Source organism: Drosophila kikkawai, chromosome X (genome assembly GCF_030179895.1).
Source record: "Drosophila kikkawai strain 14028-0561.14 chromosome X, DkikHiC1v2, whole genome shotgun sequence".
In the NCBI taxonomy this organism is placed as follows: Eukaryota; Metazoa; Arthropoda; class Insecta; order Diptera; family Drosophilidae; genus Drosophila; species Drosophila kikkawai.
The window spans coordinates 4231081-4253355 of NC_091733.1; the positions used below are offsets into that span (position 1 = coordinate 4231081).

Here is a 22275-nt window from a genome sequence, read left to right on the forward strand (position 1 = left end):
ATATGCTAATTAAATTTGAGGATGGGAATGCAAATGTGTTTCCAAAAATGTGAAAATTAAATAAATAAAAAAAAATATTATGAGAAGTAAATTAAATCATTTTTTATTTGGGGAATGGGAAACATTTTTTCCAGAATTTTCTTTTTAGCTTAAAAAGTTAAAAAAAAAAAAAAAAATATGAAGAGTAAATTAAAACATTTTTTTATTTGGGGAATGGGAAACATTTTTTCCAGAATTGTTTTTTTCAGCTTAAAAAGTTGAAAAAATAAATTTAAAATAAATATGAAGAGTAAATTAAAACATTTTTTTATTTGGGGAATGGGAAACATTTTTTCCAGAATTTTCTTTTCAGCTTAAACATAATAATAATAATAATAAAATAAAAAAAAAAATAATAAATAAAAAAAAATAATAAATAAATAATAATAAAAATAAATAAATCAGGGACCGTAAATAATGATTATCAATGTTTTCTTTAAACAAAAAAATCATTCACTTGGAAAATTCGCACAAAGAAACGAATTATTCCAATCGGCTACAATTTGGATGCTCATTCAAGATAACCAATGATTGCTGAAATCTAGATTTTTTATATATTAAACCAATTTAAATAATTAATTTTTAAGTTTTACTTCATCGCTCAAAGAATACTCAGATGTATCAAATTTATACTCGACATCATTTCTAATGTCTGCATATAAATCTTCTGTTTTTATTGAGTAAATAAATGAATCAGTGTCCATATAATTAAGTTTTAACGCATCCCCAATTTTAGGTTTCATGTATGAATAGCGAAAATCATACATTTTCCATTTCGATAATTCTAAAACCACAAAACCTAAATATAGCGGCTTATCACAAACGTTATGTAATTTCTTTAATTGAATTGCATAAAGTTTATCTGTAAACTTTTTTAAACTATGAATGTTTGGTTTGCCTTGGTATACCTATGCGTACTTTGTACTAACCCTCCTCGAATCCCTTTTTGAATATATCGTATCATGTCTATATCCTGCAGTAATTCGAGGCTAATTTGCGTAGTTTTAAGCATGGCATCCCAAGACAAACTCGGAATTGTGTAATAATGAGCAGGATCGAGCCCATGAATTTGCATACAAATTCCTCTGAAATTTTGGAAAATATCGGACAACAATAAAACATCAGTTTTAAAGTATAATTCTAAGTAATCTTTAAGGGTCTCACACTTGAAATGTGTCCATACTTTATGTGCGTGCGCGTAATCAGCCTCAGAACATTCTGTTTCACACAAACTACTATAAAACTTTTCACGAGGTGGGAGAGAAACTTCTTTTAATCGATCACTAGAGTCTAAATACTCGTAAGGGAAAACACCTTTCCGACGAAGAAGGGTAAAGTCTTCACTATTTGGGTATTGAGATTTTAATACATTCAACTCATCATCATTTAAATTACTTGCGAGTGTGTCTAGACTAGAGGACATGAATCGGAAAGAGTCTAAAAATCGAATTTCTAGGGTATTATTTCCTACAGGTATATATTTAGATAATGATATATATAATTCTTTATTGCATGGAATTACACGTATTTCGCCTTCTGTTTCCCCGAGCTCTTTCACAAACAAATGCGCATCATACTTGGAAAGGTTGTGAAAGAACACAGGGATGAAATTACCTGTTTTATATTTTAGATTACACTCCTTATGAGCTGCACCTCGAAATTGGCCTGTGAAATGGCAGTGATCTCTCACTCTATCATTTCCTAATTCACCCTTACATATATGACAATTGATAGCGGACGCAAATTTTATTTCATCCTGTTGACTCATTGATAATGGTATTATTTTTGACATATGATTTTGATATATCTCGGACAAATCGGACGTTAAATTTTCAATGAAAGTGCGACTAACATTTCCACCTGTTTTTAAAACTACCTTATCTAAACTAGAATCAAATGCACACTTTATATAATACTAGCGGACCCGGCGAACTTTATCTCGCCCCAACTTCGACTGATTAAAACAAATTAAATTGAGACGTTCCGTTTCTACTTTGACGTACATGTCGAAACAGTACTGTTGAAACATCATCAATCGATACGCATAAAAATTCATAGAGCTGACCTTATTCCTATCTTCTCCTAAAAATTTTAGGCTAAAATTTGAATTCAAAATTAGTTGAGAATCAAAAAGAAGTGATGACTTTTAAACAAACCTGTCGTTGGATTGACAAATTTTTATACCCTTGCAGGGTATTATAATTTCAGTCAGAAGTTTGCAACGCAGTGAAGGAGACGTTTCCGACCCTATAAAGTATATATATTCTTGATCAGCATCAACAGCCGAGTCGATATAGCCATGTCCGTCTGTCCGTCTGTCCATCTGTCCGTCTGTCCGTCTGTCCGTCTGTCTGTTTCTACGCAAACTAGTCCCTCAGTTTTAAAGCTATCTGAATGAAACTTTGCATATAGTCTTCTATATACTCTCACTGCTATATATGTCGGAACGGGCCGGATCGGACGACTATATCATATAGCTGCCATACAAATGTTCGATAAATTTTTCGAAAAAAAATTATAACTTTGCTGTTTTTTAACATTTTTGCACCATTTTTTAGATATGGCCATTCTATATTATTTCTGAATTTTGGTAAAAATTTTATGAAAATCGGACGACTATATCTTATAGCTGCCATAGAAACGATCGGGAAATTAATAGGAAACAAATTATAACTTCGTTGTTTTTCAACGTATTTTCATCTACTCTGAGATATAAGCTTATTTTATTATTGTAGAATTTTGGTATAAATTTCATGAAAATCGGACAACTATATCATATAGCGGCCATAGGAGCGATCGGTAGATGTAGAGAAAATGTAAAGGTGTGAATGTAAAACTGTAACTGTCAAACTGTAAACATTATAAGTATAGTTGAAATGTAATGAAATAATATCTGCAAGGGTATACAAACTTCGGCGTGCCGAAGTTAGCTTCCTTTCTTGTTTTGACTTGAAATCTGCGGAGAGCGATCTGATAAACAATATTTTTTGTTTTGTTATCCGGTGTAAAAATAAATAATGATGACGGCTTTCCCACACGCGAACAGGCTACGTATACCTGGCCATGTGAAAAATATGGATATTCTAGATTTATCCTGCAGACTTCCAACGATTGGCCTTGCGATTTATTGATGGTCATCGCAAATGCCAATCGAACTGGGAACTGAATCGTCTTGAATTGGAATGGAAGATCTGTTGGAATAATAGGAATTCGTGGGATAAGAACTACCTCTCCTTTAAATTTGCCCTTGCATATGGCGAGGACTTCCAACATAAGTTGCTGGGAGATTGGTCAAACAACCGATGTTGTTCGCGTGTCCTTCAGTAGCGATGGCGTCACGCAAGTGAATGTACTCGTCTGACCGCAACTTCGACTGATTAAAACGAATGAAATTGAGACACAGTACTGTTGAAACAAACGGTGGTATCTTAACAGATGATTGTCAACATCTAGTCGAATCATCAATCGATACGCATCAAAATTCATAGAGTTGACGTTCTTATTCGTTTCTTCTCCTAGAATTTGAATTCAAACTTAGTTGTAGAATCAAAAAGAAGTGATGACTTGTAAACAAACCTGTCGTTGGATTGACCATCTTTATGTTGAAGTGATACCCACCTTCTCCACGACAGAACATTAACGGATATTGAAGAGCATCATGTGACCGATGAGTCTCATAAACTCGCTGCACTTGGCCATTATCCCGACGGTTAAAAACAATATCGCGTTATTCCACATTCTCGCCAACAATCACCACTGCGTGTTCATTGATAGTGGGAGCGTTAAATTGTCTTGCATGGCTACCAGTGGGTCTTTTGTCAGCGCTGATAATGATTTTATGTTCGTCATAATGCATTATATCCAATGCAGTTTTGAACAATCTGACCAATTCATTATGCACATAGAGAAGATTTTGCAATTGTTCGATAATTTCACGTTAAGTTTCAGTAAAAATTGCACAGCGGTGATTTAGTTCAACTGCCGAATCACCAATGAAATAGATCTGAAGGAATTTAACATCTTTGTTTTGTGGTGATAACAAAGCGCCCGCTCGGTGTTGAATTTGCCCATGAATCTGAATGTTGGAATGCAATTTTAAAAAATGTGAGTTGTTAATTTTGATAATAAAGAGACGCCATTACCTTATAACTTGGATTGTAGCCTGATTGATGAAAAACCTCGACTCCAAATGACGTAATTGGAAAGCATCCGTTATATTTTTGTGCAAGATTTAGGAAACTGTTTGATTGGGCTGAATTTCTATATAGTAGCGAATACAATGGCCCTGGTGGATGAGCCAAAACGGGCAATTTAATTTTGCCACCTGCACAGCATAAGCCGGGGGTTTCCAACCGAAACTTCAGTGCATTGCAATCCTAGACATTGTCTAGGATAACAACGCAGGTAAGATCCTTGTAGGATGTTTCAGGATTGTATGCGAATGCAGCGCGATTCAAGTTTTCATATGCGGCTCGTCTTTCCCATAAGCAACGTTTGGGCACCCCTGTTATACAGCGGTAATAAATTACAAATTGACTCTCCATTTTATTTAGAAAACGTTTGTATGGGAAATAGAAAAATACTGTTTTGAGGATTTTCCCGGCAATTATTCGAATTTTTCTCACCTTTTAAACCTTCCCTAGACCTCCACGAATAATTCAAGACCAAGATAAGATAAATCCGTTCAGCCATTCTCGAGTTTTAGCGAGACTAACGAACAGCAATTGATTTTTATATATATAGATGAAAATGAAATAGGAATATGCTTATTTACAATTTGTGATTTTTCACTTACTGCTATTGAGACAGGCTCCAGGATACACATTTTTTTAATTTTTTATATTTTACTTACCTTGACATATGTTTTATCCAGACGAAATGTCCTGGAATGTTTGCAGTTGGTCCATCCACAAATAATAAATTGATGTGGATAATTTCGTGGATGGACCTACATAAATCACGCTTGATGAAATGTTCACTTTAGGTGGGTCATTTTTTCAATAGTCGCACTTTCATTTTCTTCTATCTTTCTTTTAAGTGATACTTTATTAGTTACAGGTCTTTGAGAGCTCTCTATTTGGCTACGCCAAACCTTTGTCTGAGCTTTCAAAGTTGCGATTTCACTCGTTATTCTATTTTCTACTGTAGAATAATGCCCTATTGCTAGAGTTGAAACTCCATCATCACATATTATTCTTTTATCATCTTTATTATCTAATGTAATTTTAACTACTTTTTCTGTACTTATTTCATGTCCTCTTGATCGAAACATGTACATTGAATCACATTCTTGCTGGCCAGTAAACAAACAATTTTTATATCCCTCAAATGTAATTTTTTGTAAACAACTACGTTTTATCCCTTTATTCTTTTTCACTGTTTTCTGGGGCTGATTACCTACACTTTCTGAATTATATGCATACATCTTGGACCTCAAGCCTACAAACTCCGTCATTGACCTACCATTCAATTCATCCTTAAAGAAACCTAACCGCTTCTTATTACACTGCTTAAAATTATAAAGTGCAGCCAATTCATCTGAATACTCAGATGTATCAAATTTATACTCGACATCATTTCTAATGTCTGCATATAAATCTTCTGTTTTTATTGAGTAAATAAATGAATCAGTGTCCACATAATTAAGTTTTAGCGCATCCCCAAATTTAGGTTTCATGTATGAATAGTGAAAATCATACATTTTCCATTTCGATAATTCTAAAACCACAAAACCTAAATATAGCGGCTTATCACAAACGTTATGTAATTTCTTTAATTGAATTGCATAAAGTTTATCTGTAAACTTTTTAAAACTATGAAAGTTTGAACGACCTATTAAGTCCCTCGCACATAGTCTTGGACGTCCGCCTTGCGGCCCAATGGGTGGAGCCGCCCACTCACTAATTAAACGTATATCAACGCGCTGTTCATTATTTTCAAGACATTTTCCATAAATTGAATTATTTAGGAGCTTGAAAAAGTCTTTTTTAAACGGAGTTGTAGCCCTGGTTCTTTGTTCTGTATTTATATCAATATATATTTTCAACCAGGGCTTCTGCTTAAATTGAATAATGGAGTGAATCTTTTTAAGTTTTAATCCATTCTTCATACACTGTTGTAACGTCTTATAGTGAATAATGTATTTTTCCTTGTTATGTAAATCTGCAATAAATTTTGTAACTTTTGAATTTACCGAGGGGAGTTTATTGGCTGGACAGAAAGGGAGATAGTTATGTAAATCATGAAGCGACATTAGTGAGGATAGCGAGTATGGGTATATTCAAGAATCAAGGAAAGTGCGACTCACATTCCCACCTGTCCTTAAAACGAACTTATCTAAACTAGAATCAAAAGCACACTTTATATAGTATGCAAATGAAATAGGAATATGCTTATTTACAATTTGTGATTTTCCACTTACTGCTATTGAGACAGGCTCCAGGATATTCTCAAAGCCTGCGTAAACTTTAATAGGGACCTCCAGTTGAGGATGATAATTTGAAAACTCCAGCGTTGTGGCTTTCACATGAGGTCCTGTGGTGACCACTTTGCTGCAGACTTCGTGATGCTTTTCAAACCTCTCATCGCTTGTTGAGTAGCTTAAACATCTGTTACAGAACATACGTTGAATTCTTTGATTCCCAATTTGTGATGTAAGTAGTCTATAAATAAAAATATAAATTTAATTAGTATACAAATTAGAATGTCTATATATATATATATATATATATATATATATATATTTTATTTTTTTCTTTATTTATTTATTGTTTATTTTTATTAATTTATTTTTATTTCTTTATTTATTTTTTTTTTAATTTTTTTTANTTTACTTACCTTGACATATTTTTTATCCAGACGAAATGTCTTGGAATATTGGCAGTTGGTTCATCCACAAATAATAAATTGATGTGGAATTCCTTTTCGATAGCATCCGAAAAAAGTGGTCCAAACACTTTACCCAGTTTTTCATCATACCCAAACACATTTATGCTAATCTGTGGGTTTTGAGCAGTGAACTTGGAAACTTCATGTATTTCCATTGGGAAATTTAAGCCAGTGAAATCTAATTTCGTGGATGGTCCTACGTAAATCACGCTTGATGAAATGTTCACTTTATATGTTGAACATCTTTGTGGCTTTTTGCTTTTCGAAAAGCTGGATAATATTGCCCACTTAAAGCAATATTCGTCTTTGTTTTGAACGTTAATCACAGCATTTTTGTGTTGTAGTTTTTCTGGTAGTTTAAAGGGTCCGCTTCCTTTCAATGGGTCACATTTTAGCATATTTAACTCGACTCTAATTATGCGGGTTAGAGTCCATCCGCTGTCCCTTTCCTGGAACTCACTCATTTTTGTTTCAATTTCATCTTTGTGGAAATTGAACGGCATTATCAAATTGGAGGCTGATGAAACCAATGTCATTTTACTTTGGAATGACTTTATCTCCACTTAAGTTACATGCTCCTTTACAAGCATATACTCAGCAAACAACTCGAAATTTATTTTCGATGAAATGTGAGAGGTTAACACTCTCTCAATATGAGGGATAAGCGCTAGACTCGCCTCATTTAAAAATTCGCTGGTATTTCTAACAGGAACTCCCTCATTAACATACATGTATTGAAGGATACGACCCTTGAATCCATCCAAAATTTGTTTAACGCTCCCATCTACAGGTCGAGTTGCATAAAACTTGTGGGATTCTGTGCGGACATGATGATGCCATTGCACACCCACAGCCAGAACCATCTGGCAGGATTGGCAGTAAATGCCATTCATATTGTTGTAGTTGCTGAACTGGTTGTAGTTGTTGTAATTGTTGTAATTGTTGTAGTTGTTCATGATGATGTTTTTGTTGATTTCGTTGAAGGCAATATAGGTGTTTATGACGTTGATATGCACGTTGTTGATGCGTTTGCTATTGTTGTTCACGTTGACTATATATATATATATTTTTTTTAATGTGAATAAATTTTTTGTTTTTTGTTATTGTTTTTTTCTTTTGTTTTTAATTTTTTATATTTTTGCTTTTGTTGTTAATAATGTTAATAAATTTTTTGTATTTTGTTTTTAATGTTTTATATTTTTGTCAATGTTTGTTTTTATGTAAACAAATTTCACTTTTTCAATTTTGGTTTTTTTCTTAAAACCAATTTTACATACACTTATTCACTTTTTAAACGTAAAATTTTGTTTTATAATTTTTTTAAGGTAAACACCGGCGTGTACAAATTGTTCGGGCCACAAACTGTGAGTGAATCCTTAGGATCTAGGATTTTCCTCGTAGACCCGAAATCATTCGCATAAGATGCAAAAATTTTTTTATTTTTATTTTTTGTCAGTTTTGCTTTTAACATAATGGAAAGGAACCCGACTATTTTATCTGGGGTAGTTGTCATTTAGTTGATCGTTTGTACTCATACCCCACACCATTATATAAGAGTAGGGTCGATGATAGCACTAAATTTACTCATGCTCTTTCAAGATTTGTTTTTGTTTTTCATTATAAGAAAAAGAAGGTGGTGTAAATGTGTGAGATCGCTTACCTTTTTTGCTAGACGATCCCTCAATTCCTTTTTAGTAAGCATTCGTTGGCATGTGTCCTTTGTTGAAAGGGAAAGTGATCCTTTTTTATCAACGCCGAAAATCTCGGTCAATGGTACCCTTTTCTCCCCATTCACCCACCCATTGATAAATGAGCTGTAACCTTTTGACTCCATATTTATCACAGCCCAAAATCTCGGCTGACCTTTTCATCCCTCCCTCTTCATTGCATTGTGCGTTTGCAGGTGTACAGCGGCTTTTGCTGACATCTTCATCCCTTTAAGGATCGCACTGACCTTTTCACCCTCCATCCCCTTTTGGTGTGGGATTTGATTGTGGGAAACGAATGCGTGCGGGTCGAACGCTATCGCTCCCTCTCGAAGCCGTTTCGAGTGCGCCTTCGGGGCGGTAACGTACCCGCTCCCGCGCGGATCGAACGTTATCGCTCCCTCTCGAAGCCGTTTCGAGTGCGTCTTCGGGGCGGTAACGTACCCGCTCCCGCGCGGATCGAACGTTATCGCTCCCTCTCGAAGCCGTTTCGAGTGCGTCTTCGAGGCGCCAACGCTCCCGCTCGCGCGCTGGTCGAACGATATCGCTCCCTCGCATACGCACTCGAAGACGTATCGTGTGCGTTATCGCTCCCTCGCTCACGTATCGAGTGCGTCTTCGGGGCGGTAATGCTTCCGCACACGTTTCTCACGTGTCCTCAATCCATTCAATCACACCCTAATCAATTTGTATTACCCTACCCTTTTAAGGTGACAGGGGTCAGATCACCCCTATCTATTTAATTAATGACCCTAATTAGCAATTAAGATAAAACTGGCCTGGATGATAGATTCCCCAACTACTTCTATGTGACGTAATTTCGCCGTTGAAAGGGGAAAACATAAACAGGGTATCGTTTTTCTCGATCATACCTCCGAGTGCTAACCACATTCAGGCTTGTCGACCCTTACCCATCAGCTGAGCGGGACCCATTGATTCCTAGCTCTAGCGGGAGATGTGGGGGGGGGGGGTTTGCTGTGGATAAGGATTGTTACGTCAGAGGTTTTATTATAGAGTCCCTCCTGAATCTACACAATGAGACAATCCTCATTCGAAACCAACACACAAAACAATTGTCTCATAATTAGTAAAATATGAAACAAGGCAAAACTAAACTGCGAGAAAAAAATTGAGAAACGAGAAAGCACGAATTAATATTTGAGCCTGCAGGGGTGGCCTTGGCTGTTGTTCGCCACACCCTATATCTTTACCCTCCCAACCATGGTCCTTCTTGTAATCGTTAGCGAAAGACCCCAAAAGTATTTACGTATGCATCAGTTTGATAGTCTCCCATGCCATAAATAAGAAAACTTAAAAATTCATCATCATTATAATAATTTTTAATAATCAAACAAAATTCCTTCGATATTTTTCAGTGTACATCTCTCCAATTAACAATGATAAACGAAGTACTAATATAATTATTTTTCTTCTCTCATGTCTACTAGATATCAATGCCTAATTTATTTATTTATTAATTTCTATACCCTATCATTGTGTAGCTTATTTGATTTACTTAATGTTAATATTATTATTTATTTGATCATTAAATTTTTTTTCCAGTGTCATTATAATCCTATTTTGTTTAGTTTAAAGAATGATAATGGTAATGGGGTGCCTAATTATGATGCTCTAAAATGTTATTAAAATATAACTATGCCCATTTAATTGTTTTTATTTTTGTTTTTTCTTCTTTTTTCTTTTGTTTTGGGTCTACATAATTTTATTTCTTTATTATTATTCTATTTTTGTTTAGCTTCAACAACCTACATCGCACAATTACAATAAAACAGTTTCTATTGCTGAAAAAAGAAAATATGTATATGCAAAGGTAATAAAATAATTAGGTTTTAATTCTCTCAGTGTAGCGCATGTTTTGGCTTCACATTTAAGTGCTTTAAATTTACGATGATGACATGAATAAGAAAAAAAAGAGGAATTGCCAAAATAACAAAATCAATCGATGCTGATAAGCATTAATGCCGGTAATCAGCCTTTACACTGGGCGACATAATTTGTTTTCTGTTTCCACTCACCCACTTTGTTGTTCTCGAAGAAGGCCTTCTTGTCGATAATGTTTTGGTGTGTATTAGGGGAAAATTCGAAATTATACATATAGCCGCATGATCTTATTTTGTTTGTTTGTTTTTTTTTTCTGATTAATATTTAAAATACGGAGAATTTATTATTTAAAAAAAAAAAATTTTTTTTTCAGTTACGTTTTTTATATTTGGATACATATTATTTATATTATTTTTATTGTGTTTTATTTTTTTGTTTATTTTAAAATTTTTTATATTCTTACTGGCAACGAAACTTTGTATTGCAGTGTACGATTTTAGTTGGATCTGCTAAGCTCACACTCTTGTTTTTGTTTTCTCTATCATATTGACTGCTCATATGCATTACCATCACTACCGCTATCATTGTTTTGTTTTTGTTTTTTTTTTTTTACACCTTTTACATGCCTATTTTAAATTTTTATTTCTTATCAGATTTGATGCACTTCAATAATAATTCATTTCATAATTTGGCAATAATGATGATGTTTCGAGATGGTTTTAACTCTATTGATATTTAATTGAACAAAAAAAAAAAGTTTTATATATATATGTATTTACACTAGTTTGCATGTTTTTTTTTCTGTTTTGAGGTCGGGTTTTTTCTTAAGATTTTACATTTTTAACTAGTCGTGTATTTTATGAGTTGTTTTAACCCATTTCCTCGTCTTCGTTAACTTTAAATTTGTCACTAGATTTTAAGGGTTTTTAATTTTAAATTTTTTTAATCTGCACTGTGTTTTACACGTTTATTTTTGAGTCACTTTTTGGTGGATTTTTCCTGATCCAAGCTGCGGCGAATTCCAAATAAATTTTCCCCAGCAGAGATAGCTGCTCCAGCCGCCTTTTTTGGCCGGCGCTGAATAGCGTAACCAATCTGCTCTGCTGCCTCGTTTAGCTACAGGAATTAAATTAATTAATCTGGTGCAAACGAGCCAAGGAATTTTTTTTAGAAATATTTACCCAGTGCTTCCTTTTCTTGTATTTTTTTCTGCTCAATCGACCTAGCGATTTCTCGCCGTGTAGTCGAAGAAAACAGGCGTGACCTACATGTGCAAAATAAATTTTATTATATGTGATCGGCTTGGACATTTTTTTTATAAAAAATATTTACCTTGCCGACACGGCAATCTTTGGCAGCCGGTAAATTGGCGTTTGTTGATGGCCTTTTTCAACCGATGCCGAAATATCAGTGGGATTAGGGTTCGGAGCACATGTGAATATGCTCGCTCGTATATTTTCCCTGCTGGGTTCGGGACCAACTTCTCAGCTTGACGACTCCAATAGAAAAGATCGAAGCCAGAAGCTGGAGACCCGAAGAAACCGGTATTCACCAGCTGTTGGTTTCTACTGTCATTTTTAAGACGTTGCCAGATAAGGGGTCGATACTAATTATCTCTACTATTTTTAGGCGCGTATCATTTTAATTTCAAAAAAATACTAAAAAAGTTTTTATATGGGTCCATTACACAGGACATAAAAGTGAATGAGCTAAATAAACAATTTATAAAATGCTCAGTACCTGAAGTTCTTGACAATCAACACTTACAACTTGCACCTGAAATCGTCTGTGATAATAAGTTTATGTTTGTGACTGTTAAGGGGGGGGGTAAGGTATTTAATTTTTTTTTTCGTAAATTTTTTTTTATTTTTTATTTTAAAAGTTCAATATCTTAAGAATATTGTGTCCAAGTTTTACATCAATCATAGTAAAATTGACGAAGTTATGCGGAGCTGAACGAAGGTCGGTAGGTGTTCAATGCATGAGAATCACAAAGTTTAAAGCGCTCTCCTGAAAAATGCCATTTTGAAAATCGGTGTACACGATAACTAAAAATATACTGAACCAATCGGTTTGAAATTTGGAACATAACTTCTTTAGATAATTCTACAGGTATTCTCGTCGAGCTTTTTTTAATTTTTAATTTTCTTATATTTTTTATTTAACAAATTAACTTAATTTTTTAGTCAAAAATCGGGGTTTTGACTTCAAATTTTGATAAAAAATAGGGAAAAAATTTTAAAAATAAAAACGCTTCGAGAATACCTCGGGACACTTATCCTTTAACGAATGAGGTATAATTTTTGTAGATCGGATGATTCTGTGGACAGTTAGGATGTACACCGCAAACCAACTTTTTTTGGAGGCGACTCGGGAGATTCCCTATAACTCCTCAACCTCTAAATATTTTTCAATACAAAATTTATCACAAACTGTTCAAATGTTGTGTTATTATATGGTATTTAATTCGTTAAGCTAGCTTTAGCCGTTTCGCCACAACATTTTTTTGAAAAGTGGGCATTTTTGCACCGAATTAACCTTACCCCCCCCTTAATCAATGTGATATTCTACAGACTATACTTGACATTAAGAGTGATGCGACTGGACTTGACGACATTAATCCGAAATTTAACAAAATTTTGTTACCTAGGATTCTGCCTTATTTAACTCATATATTAAATAAAGCATTAACAACCTCGACTTTTCCTGACTGCTGGAAAACGGCAAAGATTATTCCGATTCCAAAATCAAATACTGACTACAGACCTATATCGATCCTGCCGTACCTTTCTAAAATATTAGAAAATATAATGGCAAAACAAATAAATAAATTTCTCACTGACAATGAAATCCTAAATAATAATCAGTCTGGATTTAGGAAAGGTCGAAGCTGTACTACAGCTATATTAAAGATTACTGACGACATAAGGAAACAAATGGACGATAACAATGTCACATTTTTAGTTTTATTGGACTATAGCAAGGCTTTTGACACTGTAAACCATAATATTCTATGTTCAAAGTTACGTAATATGTTCCATTTTTCAAAAACTTCTGTTAAGCTTGTGTCTTCGTACTTAAATAATCGTCGTCAATCAGTTGTTCTTTCTAATGTATCGTCGGAATTTGGAAATGTCACTCGTGGTGTCCCCCAAGGTTCAGTACTTGGTCCACTGTTGTTTACAATGTATGCTAATGACCTACCATCTGGGTTGTCAGAATGTAATGTGCATCTGTATGCCGATGATGTCCAAATGTATGTGAGTCGTCCTTTAAATAGAATAAGTGAATGTATTGATGTATGTATCCGTGAACTTGCTCGAGTAAATGAATGGGCAATCAAAAATGGACTAGGCATTAACTCAAACAAATCTAAGTGCCTCGTAATAAGCAGAAAAAAAATAAAACTAGACAATATCGATCCTCTTCACATTAATAACAGTCCATTAGAGTATGTCGAAAAAGCCGTAAATCTTGGATTTACATTCAACAGGACTCTTACATGGAACGATCACATTGCAAAGGCAATAGGAAAAGTATTTGGAATGCTGAGAGCATTGTCTGTGACTAAGGGTTGCCTGCCTATAAATGTTCGTATGTTAGTAGCAAAAACATGTTTAGTTCCGTGTTTATTTTATGGTTTAAAAGTTTTTTCAAATTGTGACTCGATTAGCCAAAATAAAATAAAAATAGTATATAATAGCATCGCAAGATATATATTTAATTTGGCACGAATCGAACATGTGTCGGGTTATGCCTATAAAATTTTTGACGTAGAACTTAGCGGATGGATAAAGATGAGAATATTGACATTTCTTCACAAATTAATATATAAGAAAGAACCAGCATACCTATTTGAAAAATTAACATTTACTGCATCTAGAAGACTAAACAATCTAATTTTTTATTAATGCTATTAGATTATGGAATCAGCTACCCAACAACATTAAAAATATTAGCAATGCTACGCAATTCAAGGAAAAGGTACTCTCACAGTTTAAGTAAGTCCCATAAATTAAATTAAACTACAGCGACTTAGGAATAGGATTAGGATTAAGTTAAATTAACTACAAAATATACAAAATAATAATAATAATAATAAACTTTAAATTGTTAGATTAAGAATATCATATGCACAAATTTTGTTTAGGTTTAAGCTTTATGACAGAATGTATTGTAACCCTTTGTGACTAGCGCTCTAATTTATAAGTAAAATTCTGACATACAAATATTTTTTTAAGTGGGTGGTTGGCTTTCGAATGTTTGCAGATTATGATTTAATAAATAGCTAATTAATAGACTTACCTTTATTTGTTTTATATAGGAGCTTCAAGACTTTGTGGATGAGGCCAATGTTGTTCTGAAAATAGAGCTGCAAAAGGATGATTTTGAAGGTTTAGTCAAGATTTTATCCGTTCTGAATCAGATCAACGAAAAGCAGTACATATATGACTCTATGTTTGAACCACTTAAAGAAATTATTGACTTCCTTAAACTGTACAATTATGAGTTCAAAGACACTGAGTTGGCCCAAATAAACGAGTTACCGGATGTATGGATGAAAGTCAAGCGCCTGGCAGCTACGACAAAGCAGGTTATTGCCCCAATACAAAGCTATCAAGTGGATCTTATTGAAAAGCGCATTCTTCTCTGCGACAATATGGCAAATACTTATCGAAAAAAATTTATTGTAAAGAAGTTCTTTTTTGTTCCATGTTTAAACTGCTACGATCATATTGATGAATCTGATTTGGAAATTGTTGCCCTTGAAGAACGTCAAAAGAGTCTAGCAGAGTCAGCTGTGCTCTTTGAATTACAGGGTCCAGATGCTTCAAAAATAGAACTTTGTCGATTTGATTTAAGACTGGTAAAAATAATGTGGGACTTTGTCATCACCATACAGTCTACTATTAACGATTGGAAAAAGACTCCTTGGAAAAAAATTGACATAGAAACTATGGATCAGGAGTGCAAAAAGTTTGGTCGCGAGCTCCGTGGTCTTGACAAGGCTATGCGAGATTGGGAGCCATTTATTTTTATAGAAGCATCACTCAAAAATCTTATGACATCCCTTCGAGCGGTAACTGAATTGCAAAATCCCGCCATCCGTGATCGCCATTGGGTCGAGTTGATGCAAACCACACAAGTTAAGTTTAGTATGGATGATTCCACTACACTAAAGGACTTGATTGATCTAAACCTACATGAGTATGAAGAAGAAGTAAAAAATATTGTCGACAAATCAGTAAAAGAAATGGCAATGGAGAAACAACTACGAGATATAGCCGCTGCCTGGGCCACAATGGAGTTCGGCTCAGAAATACACGAAAGAACCGGCATTAAGTTGTTAAAAGCATCTGAAGAAATGATCGAAACATTGGAAGACCACCAAGGTCAACTTCAGAATATGGCTTCGTCAAAATATATTGCTTTTTTCGAACACGAGGTACGCCTTTGGCAAAACAGATTATCCAACGCTGATCAGATAATCGGATCTTGGTTTGAAGTGCAACGAAAATGGCAATACTTAGAAAGCATTTTTATCGGATCTGAGGATATTCGATCGCAGCTACCTGAGGACTCAAAACGTTTTGATTATATTGATAAAGAGTTCAAGGCTCTTTTAGCTCAGATGAATGCCGATAGGAATGTCGTAAGATCTACAAACCGATCTGGCAGCAAATTGTATGAACATCTTGAGATGCTGCTTAAAATGCTGCTTCTCTGCGAGAAAGCGTTAAATGATTATTTAGAAACTAAGCGCTTGGCCTATCCTCGATTCTATTTTGTATCCTCCGCAGATCTTCTAGACATATTGTCCAATGGTAACAACCCTGCCCTTGTTGCTCGACATCTTACAAAGCTCTATGACTCAATGGGAAAACTTAATCTCATCTCTGGGTCAAAGCTTGCAGCTGGAATGGTAGCAAAGGAGCTAGAAGAGTATGTTCCATTTCTGGAGAGCTGCGATTGCAGCGGTAAAGTCGAGGTCTGGCTAAACCGAATAACAGATAAAATGCGTGATACTTTACGAGACCAACTAAAGCGTTCCTTAACCTTTTATGATAATAAGCCTCGACATGTGTGGATATTTGAGTGGCCTGCACAGCCAGCCCTTGTCGGTACGCAAATAATGTGGACTACGGAGACTAATGATGCTTTTGCCAAGGTACAACAGCGTTATGAGAACGCACTCAAAGATTACAATAAAAAACAGGTCAATCAGCTTAACAATTTGATAATACTACTTTTGGGGGATCTCACCGCCGCCGAAAGACAGAAGATTATGACAGTCTGTACTATTGATGTCCATAGCCGTGATGTTGTAGCCACTATAATAGCAAAAAAGGTGGAAATACAAACAGCCTTTCAATGGCAAAGCCAATTACGACACCGTTGGGACCCTAAGATTGACGATTGCTTCGCTAACATTTGTGATGCTCAGTTTCGTTACGATTACGAATACTTGGGCAATACACCACGTCTTGTGATTACACCTTTAACGGATCGTTGCTATATAACCCTGACTCAGTCACTACATTTGGTGATGGGTGGGGCTCCGGCGGGACCAGCTGGGACAGGTAAAACAGAAACTACTAAAGACCTAGGACGGGCTTTGGGTATGATGGTCTATGTCTTTAATTGTTCAGAGCAAATGGATTATAAGTCCATAGGCAATATTCATAAGGGTCTGGCTCAGACTGGTGCTTGGGGCTGTTTTGACGAGTTTAATAGAATTTCAGTAGAAGTTTTATCCGTTGTGGCCGTGCAAGTAAAATGCATACAAGATGCTATTAAGAGTAAAAAACAGATTTTCAACTTTTTGGGCGAGCCTATCGGTTTACGTACCACCGTTGGCGTATTTATAACGATGAATCCCGGGTATGCTGGACGAGCAGAATTGCCAGAAAACCTAAAGGCCTTATATAGACCTTGCGCCATGGTTGTTCCCGATTTCGCTTTAATAAGCGAGATAATGCTGGTGGCCGAGGGATTTCAGGAAGCTCGTTTGCTAGCACGCAAATTTATTACTCTTTATACTCTATGTAAGGAACTGCTTTCTAAGCAAGATCATTATGACTGGGGTCTGCGGGCAATCAAGTCTGTTCTTGTAGTGGCCGGTGCACTCAGGGTAAGTTTTCATTTGTATTAATTTATTTTTGAATACATTTTTGATGTTTTCCAGTGTTGCCAATTTGTCCTTCTTAGAACAGATCTGTCCTTTTGAAAACAGTATTGTCCCTTTTTTTTTTTTTTTTTTTTTAAGAAGTGCATTAAGTAGACCTTGCGACACCAAGCACGTGCTTGTTCGTGTTAGGTGTTACTAGGCTTGAAGGAAATAAATATAAAACAAGAAAGGAAGCTAACTTCGGCACGCCGAAGTTTGTATACCCTTGCAGATTGGTTTCGATGTTTATATTATAAAGTTTCATTCCATTTTACCTATACTTATTATGATTACAGTTTGACAGTTACAGTTTTACATTCCCAGCTTTACATACTTTATGCATTTACCGATCGCTTCTATGGCAGCTATATGATATAGTTGCCCGATTTTTATGAAATTTATACCAAAATTCTAGAATAATAAAAAAAGCTTATATCTCAGAGTAGATAAAAATACGTTGAAAAACAACAAAGCTATAATTTTTTTCCTATTAATTTCCTGATCGTTCCTATGGCAGCTATATCATATAGTCGTCCGATTTTCATAAAATAATAATATAAAATGGCAATATCTAAAAAATGGTGCAAAAATGTTGAAAAACAGCAAAGTTATAATTTTTTTTCGAAAAATATATCGAACATTTGTATGGCAGCTATATGATATAGTCGTCCGATCCGGCCCGTTCCGACATATATAGCAGTGAGAGTATATAGAAGACTATATGCAAAGTTTCATTCAGATAGCTTTAAAACTGAGGGACTAGTTTGCGTAGAAACAGACAGACGGACAGACGGACAGACGGACAGATGGACAGATGGACAGACGGACAGACGGACAGACGGACATGGCTAGATCGACTCGGCTGTTGATGCTGATCAAGAATATATATACTTTATAGGGGCGGAAACGTCTCCTTCACTGCGTTGCAAACTTCTGACTGAAATTATAATACCCTGCAAGGGTATAATAATGCGAGGAAACTACTACTGGCATGCTGCCGATTGGCCACCATAGCACTATATGCATCCAAAAAGATGCTTAGCAGCACATGGGGCCTCTCACCCGCTCTAATGCATTGGGTCTACATATCGGTGGTGCGTCCGACTCTGCTGTATGGAGTCTTAGTGTGGTGGCAAGCCATGGAGAAGAAAACGTATAATAAGCTTATGGGCAGAGGCGCTGAGGTCAACCCCCACCAAAGCACTCGAACCATAATCAGTATGTATCCCCTAGATATCCAAGCGCAACTGACAGCAGGAAAGGCGGCACAACGTCTGGTTGCATCAGGAAACTGGTCGCTTCAAGGTTTCGGACACAGTTCAATTGGTCAACACATGAGCAGTACATCTGACTACATGATACCCAAAACGTGCCCGGATGTAAACACAACAGTATTCATGGGACCAAATGACTGGAAGTCAGGCCAGGACTCTGCTCAACACCTCAATATATACACCGACGGCTCCAAGATGGAAGGAAGAGTTGGAGCGGGCATATACTGTTCAGACCCTGAAATGAGGCTGTCGTATAAGCTACCAAGCTACTGCAGTATATTTCAGGCGGAAGTATTCGCCATCAGGAAAGCAGCAGAGTTTGCGCAGAGCATAAGCCGTCCACATGAGGCGGTCAATTTGTTCGTAGACAGTCAAGCGGCGATAAGATCCATGCAATCATCAGCGGTCAGTTCCAAAAATGTACTGGCAAGCAGGGAGTCACTAGATAGTCTAAGCACGACTAAGTCAGTGAGGATCTACTGGGTTCCCAGACACCAAGGCATAGCCGGTAACGAAACCGCGGACGAACTTGCAAAGGAAGGCGTTGGACTGGCGAGTGAAAGAACAGAAAACGTCCCTATCTCCCTAAGAACGCTCCAAAGCGAGCTAGAGAGACGGGCTGACGCAAGCTCAAGAAGCAGGTGGAGGAGTAATTCCGCAACCTGCAGAATATCAAAAATCATGTGCAAAGAGCACAACGAGAAACTCACCCACTACGTGCTGCATCTTCCGCGGAAGGACTGCAGAATGTTAGTGGGTATTCTTACAGGTCACTGCCTGTCTGCTGCATATGCAGCCAAGCTGGGTATTACCGACAACGCCAAATGCCGGAAATGTGATGAATCCGAGGCAATCGAAACCTTGGAGCATCTCATTTGCAAATGTCCGGCCCTAACGAGGGCAAGAATAAGATACCTAGGCTCTCCAGTTCTGGCATCGCTAGAAGATGCCTCCAGGAGGAAGCCAGCCGAACTCCTTGCCTTTGCGAAAAACACCTTGATATTCAAGGATCTCGAAACCCGCATAAATAGTCTCTAGGTCCATCCAGGAGTTTCCCCGGATAGCTATGGGCCATATTGGCCTATGTGTGGCCCCTCGAGGGCCGTCCGGTCTAACCTAACCTAACTTAAAAAAATAAAAATAATAATATAAAGTAAGGTAAAATAAAATAAATAAATAATAAATAATTAGTTTATATATTAATTAAATGTACTATGTATTAAGTAGAAATCCTGTCAAATTTTTACCCAAGTGACCAGCGCATTAATAATAAGTATTGTATACTTGTTACAACGGGCTAATTTTGTTAAAATAAATAAATAAAGAAAAAATTGATATATATATGGCCAGATATCCAAGCGCAACTGATAGCAGAAAAGGCGGCACAACGTCTGGTTGCATCAGGAAACTGGTCGCTTCAAGGATTCGGGCACAGTTCAATTGGTCGAGACATGAGCAGTACATCTGACTACATGATACCCAGAACGTGCGCGGATGTAAACACAACAGTATTCATGGGACCAAATGACTGGAAGTCAGGCCAGGACCATGCTCAACACCTCAATATATACACCGACGGCTCCAAGATGGAAGGAAGAGTTGGAGCGGGCATATACTGTTCCGACCCTGAAATGAGGCTGTCATATAAGCTACCAAGTCATTGCAGTATATTCCAGGTGGAAGTATTCGCCATCAGGAAAGCAGCAGAGCTTACGGAGGGCATAAACCGTCCACATGAGGCGGTCAATTTGTTCGACAGTCAAGCGGCGATAAGATCCATGCAATCATCAGCGGTCAGTTCCAAAAATGTACTGGCAAGCAGGGAGTCACTAGATAGCCTGAGCACGACTATGTCAGTGAGGATCTACTGGGTTCCCAGCCACCAAGGCATATACGGTAACGGGACCGCGGACGGACTTGGAAAGGAAGGCGTCGGGCTGACGAGTAAAAGAGAAAAAACGTCCCTGTCTCCCTTAGAACGCTCCAAAGCGAGCTAGAAATACGGGCTGACGCAAGCTCAAAAAGCAGGTGGAGAAGTAATTCCGCAACCTGGAGACTATCAAAAATCATGTGCAAAGAGCGCAACGAGAAACTCACTCACAACTCCCACATCTGGGAGCTATCAATGCCAAACCGCACTTCCACCGGCTGCGATGGAAGAGGCACCAACAACAAGCAGTGCTACAATTTCTGAAAACGCAGCATAAGCAACAACAATAACTAAATCAACGACAAATATTGCAAAATAGGAGCCAACGGCCGCAGCGCCAAATTAAATGGTGACGAAAACTGTGAGCTCCGATAAGCAACAAGCGATTTCGGCCATACAGAATGGCATGGATCGCAACATCCTGATTAAGCGTAAGCTCAGCCCACATAACAAGGTTGATAACAAACCTAAGATCAACCGTGTCACCAAAAGCTACAACCTACCCAACTTCAACAGATTTTCCCCGCTAGGAGCTGATGAGAATAACCAAGCAGTAAATGCTCAGCAGGCCCAAGGGCAGCCATGAAACAACCTGGAATCCATAATGGTTACCATGTAACAAAGTATGATGAAACTCATGCCATTTATGAAAACGACCATGCAAACGCTTGTCCAGAATCAGAATGTGGTGATACAGTTGCTTGTAGCACAACAGTCGAAATAATTAATGTCCAATTTACGTATATCCACGTGGAATGCCAACGGCGTCTCACGGCATAAACTTGAACTAACACAATTTCTAAATGTAAACCACACCGACGCCATGGCACTGGTCGAAACGCACCTCACACGCAGATACAACTTTCATATAAGAGGTTATACCTTCCAACGCACAGATCATCCAGATGGTGAAGCCCACGGCGGGACCGGCATCCTTATCAGAGATCGCATCAAACACCATTTTCACCAAAGGTTTGCAACAAATTACTTGTTAGCTACGACCATAAAAGTGCAGTCAGGTAACGGCAACCTTGCATTGCTGCTGTCTACTGTCTACCTCTCTTTACAATCTCTGAAGGCTAATTCATGAATTTTTATAACTCTCTTGGAGATCGTTTCATAGCTGCAGGAGATTACAACGCCAAGGGAAGACAACGCTATAACGCTCTCATCAATGTGAGAAATAAACTGGACCACGTTTCCCCTGGTAGCCCCACCTATTGGCCAGCAGACCCCAGAAAGATACCAGATCTAATTAACTTCGCGGTGACAAAAAACATCCCACGCAATTTAATAAACGCCAAGGCTCTTCCAGACCTTTCTTCAGATCACTCGCCGCTATTGATGACCCTCCTTCAAAGCCCAGAAACTACGGACCGCCCTCACAGGCTGACGTCGCACAGAACCAATTGGATGAAATACAAATAG

The 22275-nt window shown here is 36.9% G+C and overlaps 1 protein-coding gene across 1 annotated transcript in view; it reads left to right on the forward strand.

The window, feature by feature from the left end:
* Positions 1–22275, forward strand: part of kl-5 (male fertility factor kl5) — an 871112-nt gene that overhangs the window by 633522 nt on the left and 215315 nt on the right. Inside the window, exon 13 of the mRNA XM_070288586.1 lies at positions 14800–17607. Within this exon, the coding sequence (XP_070144687.1) occupies positions 14800–17607 (2808 nt within the window). The remainder of the gene's footprint in view (positions 1–14799; positions 17608–22275) is intronic.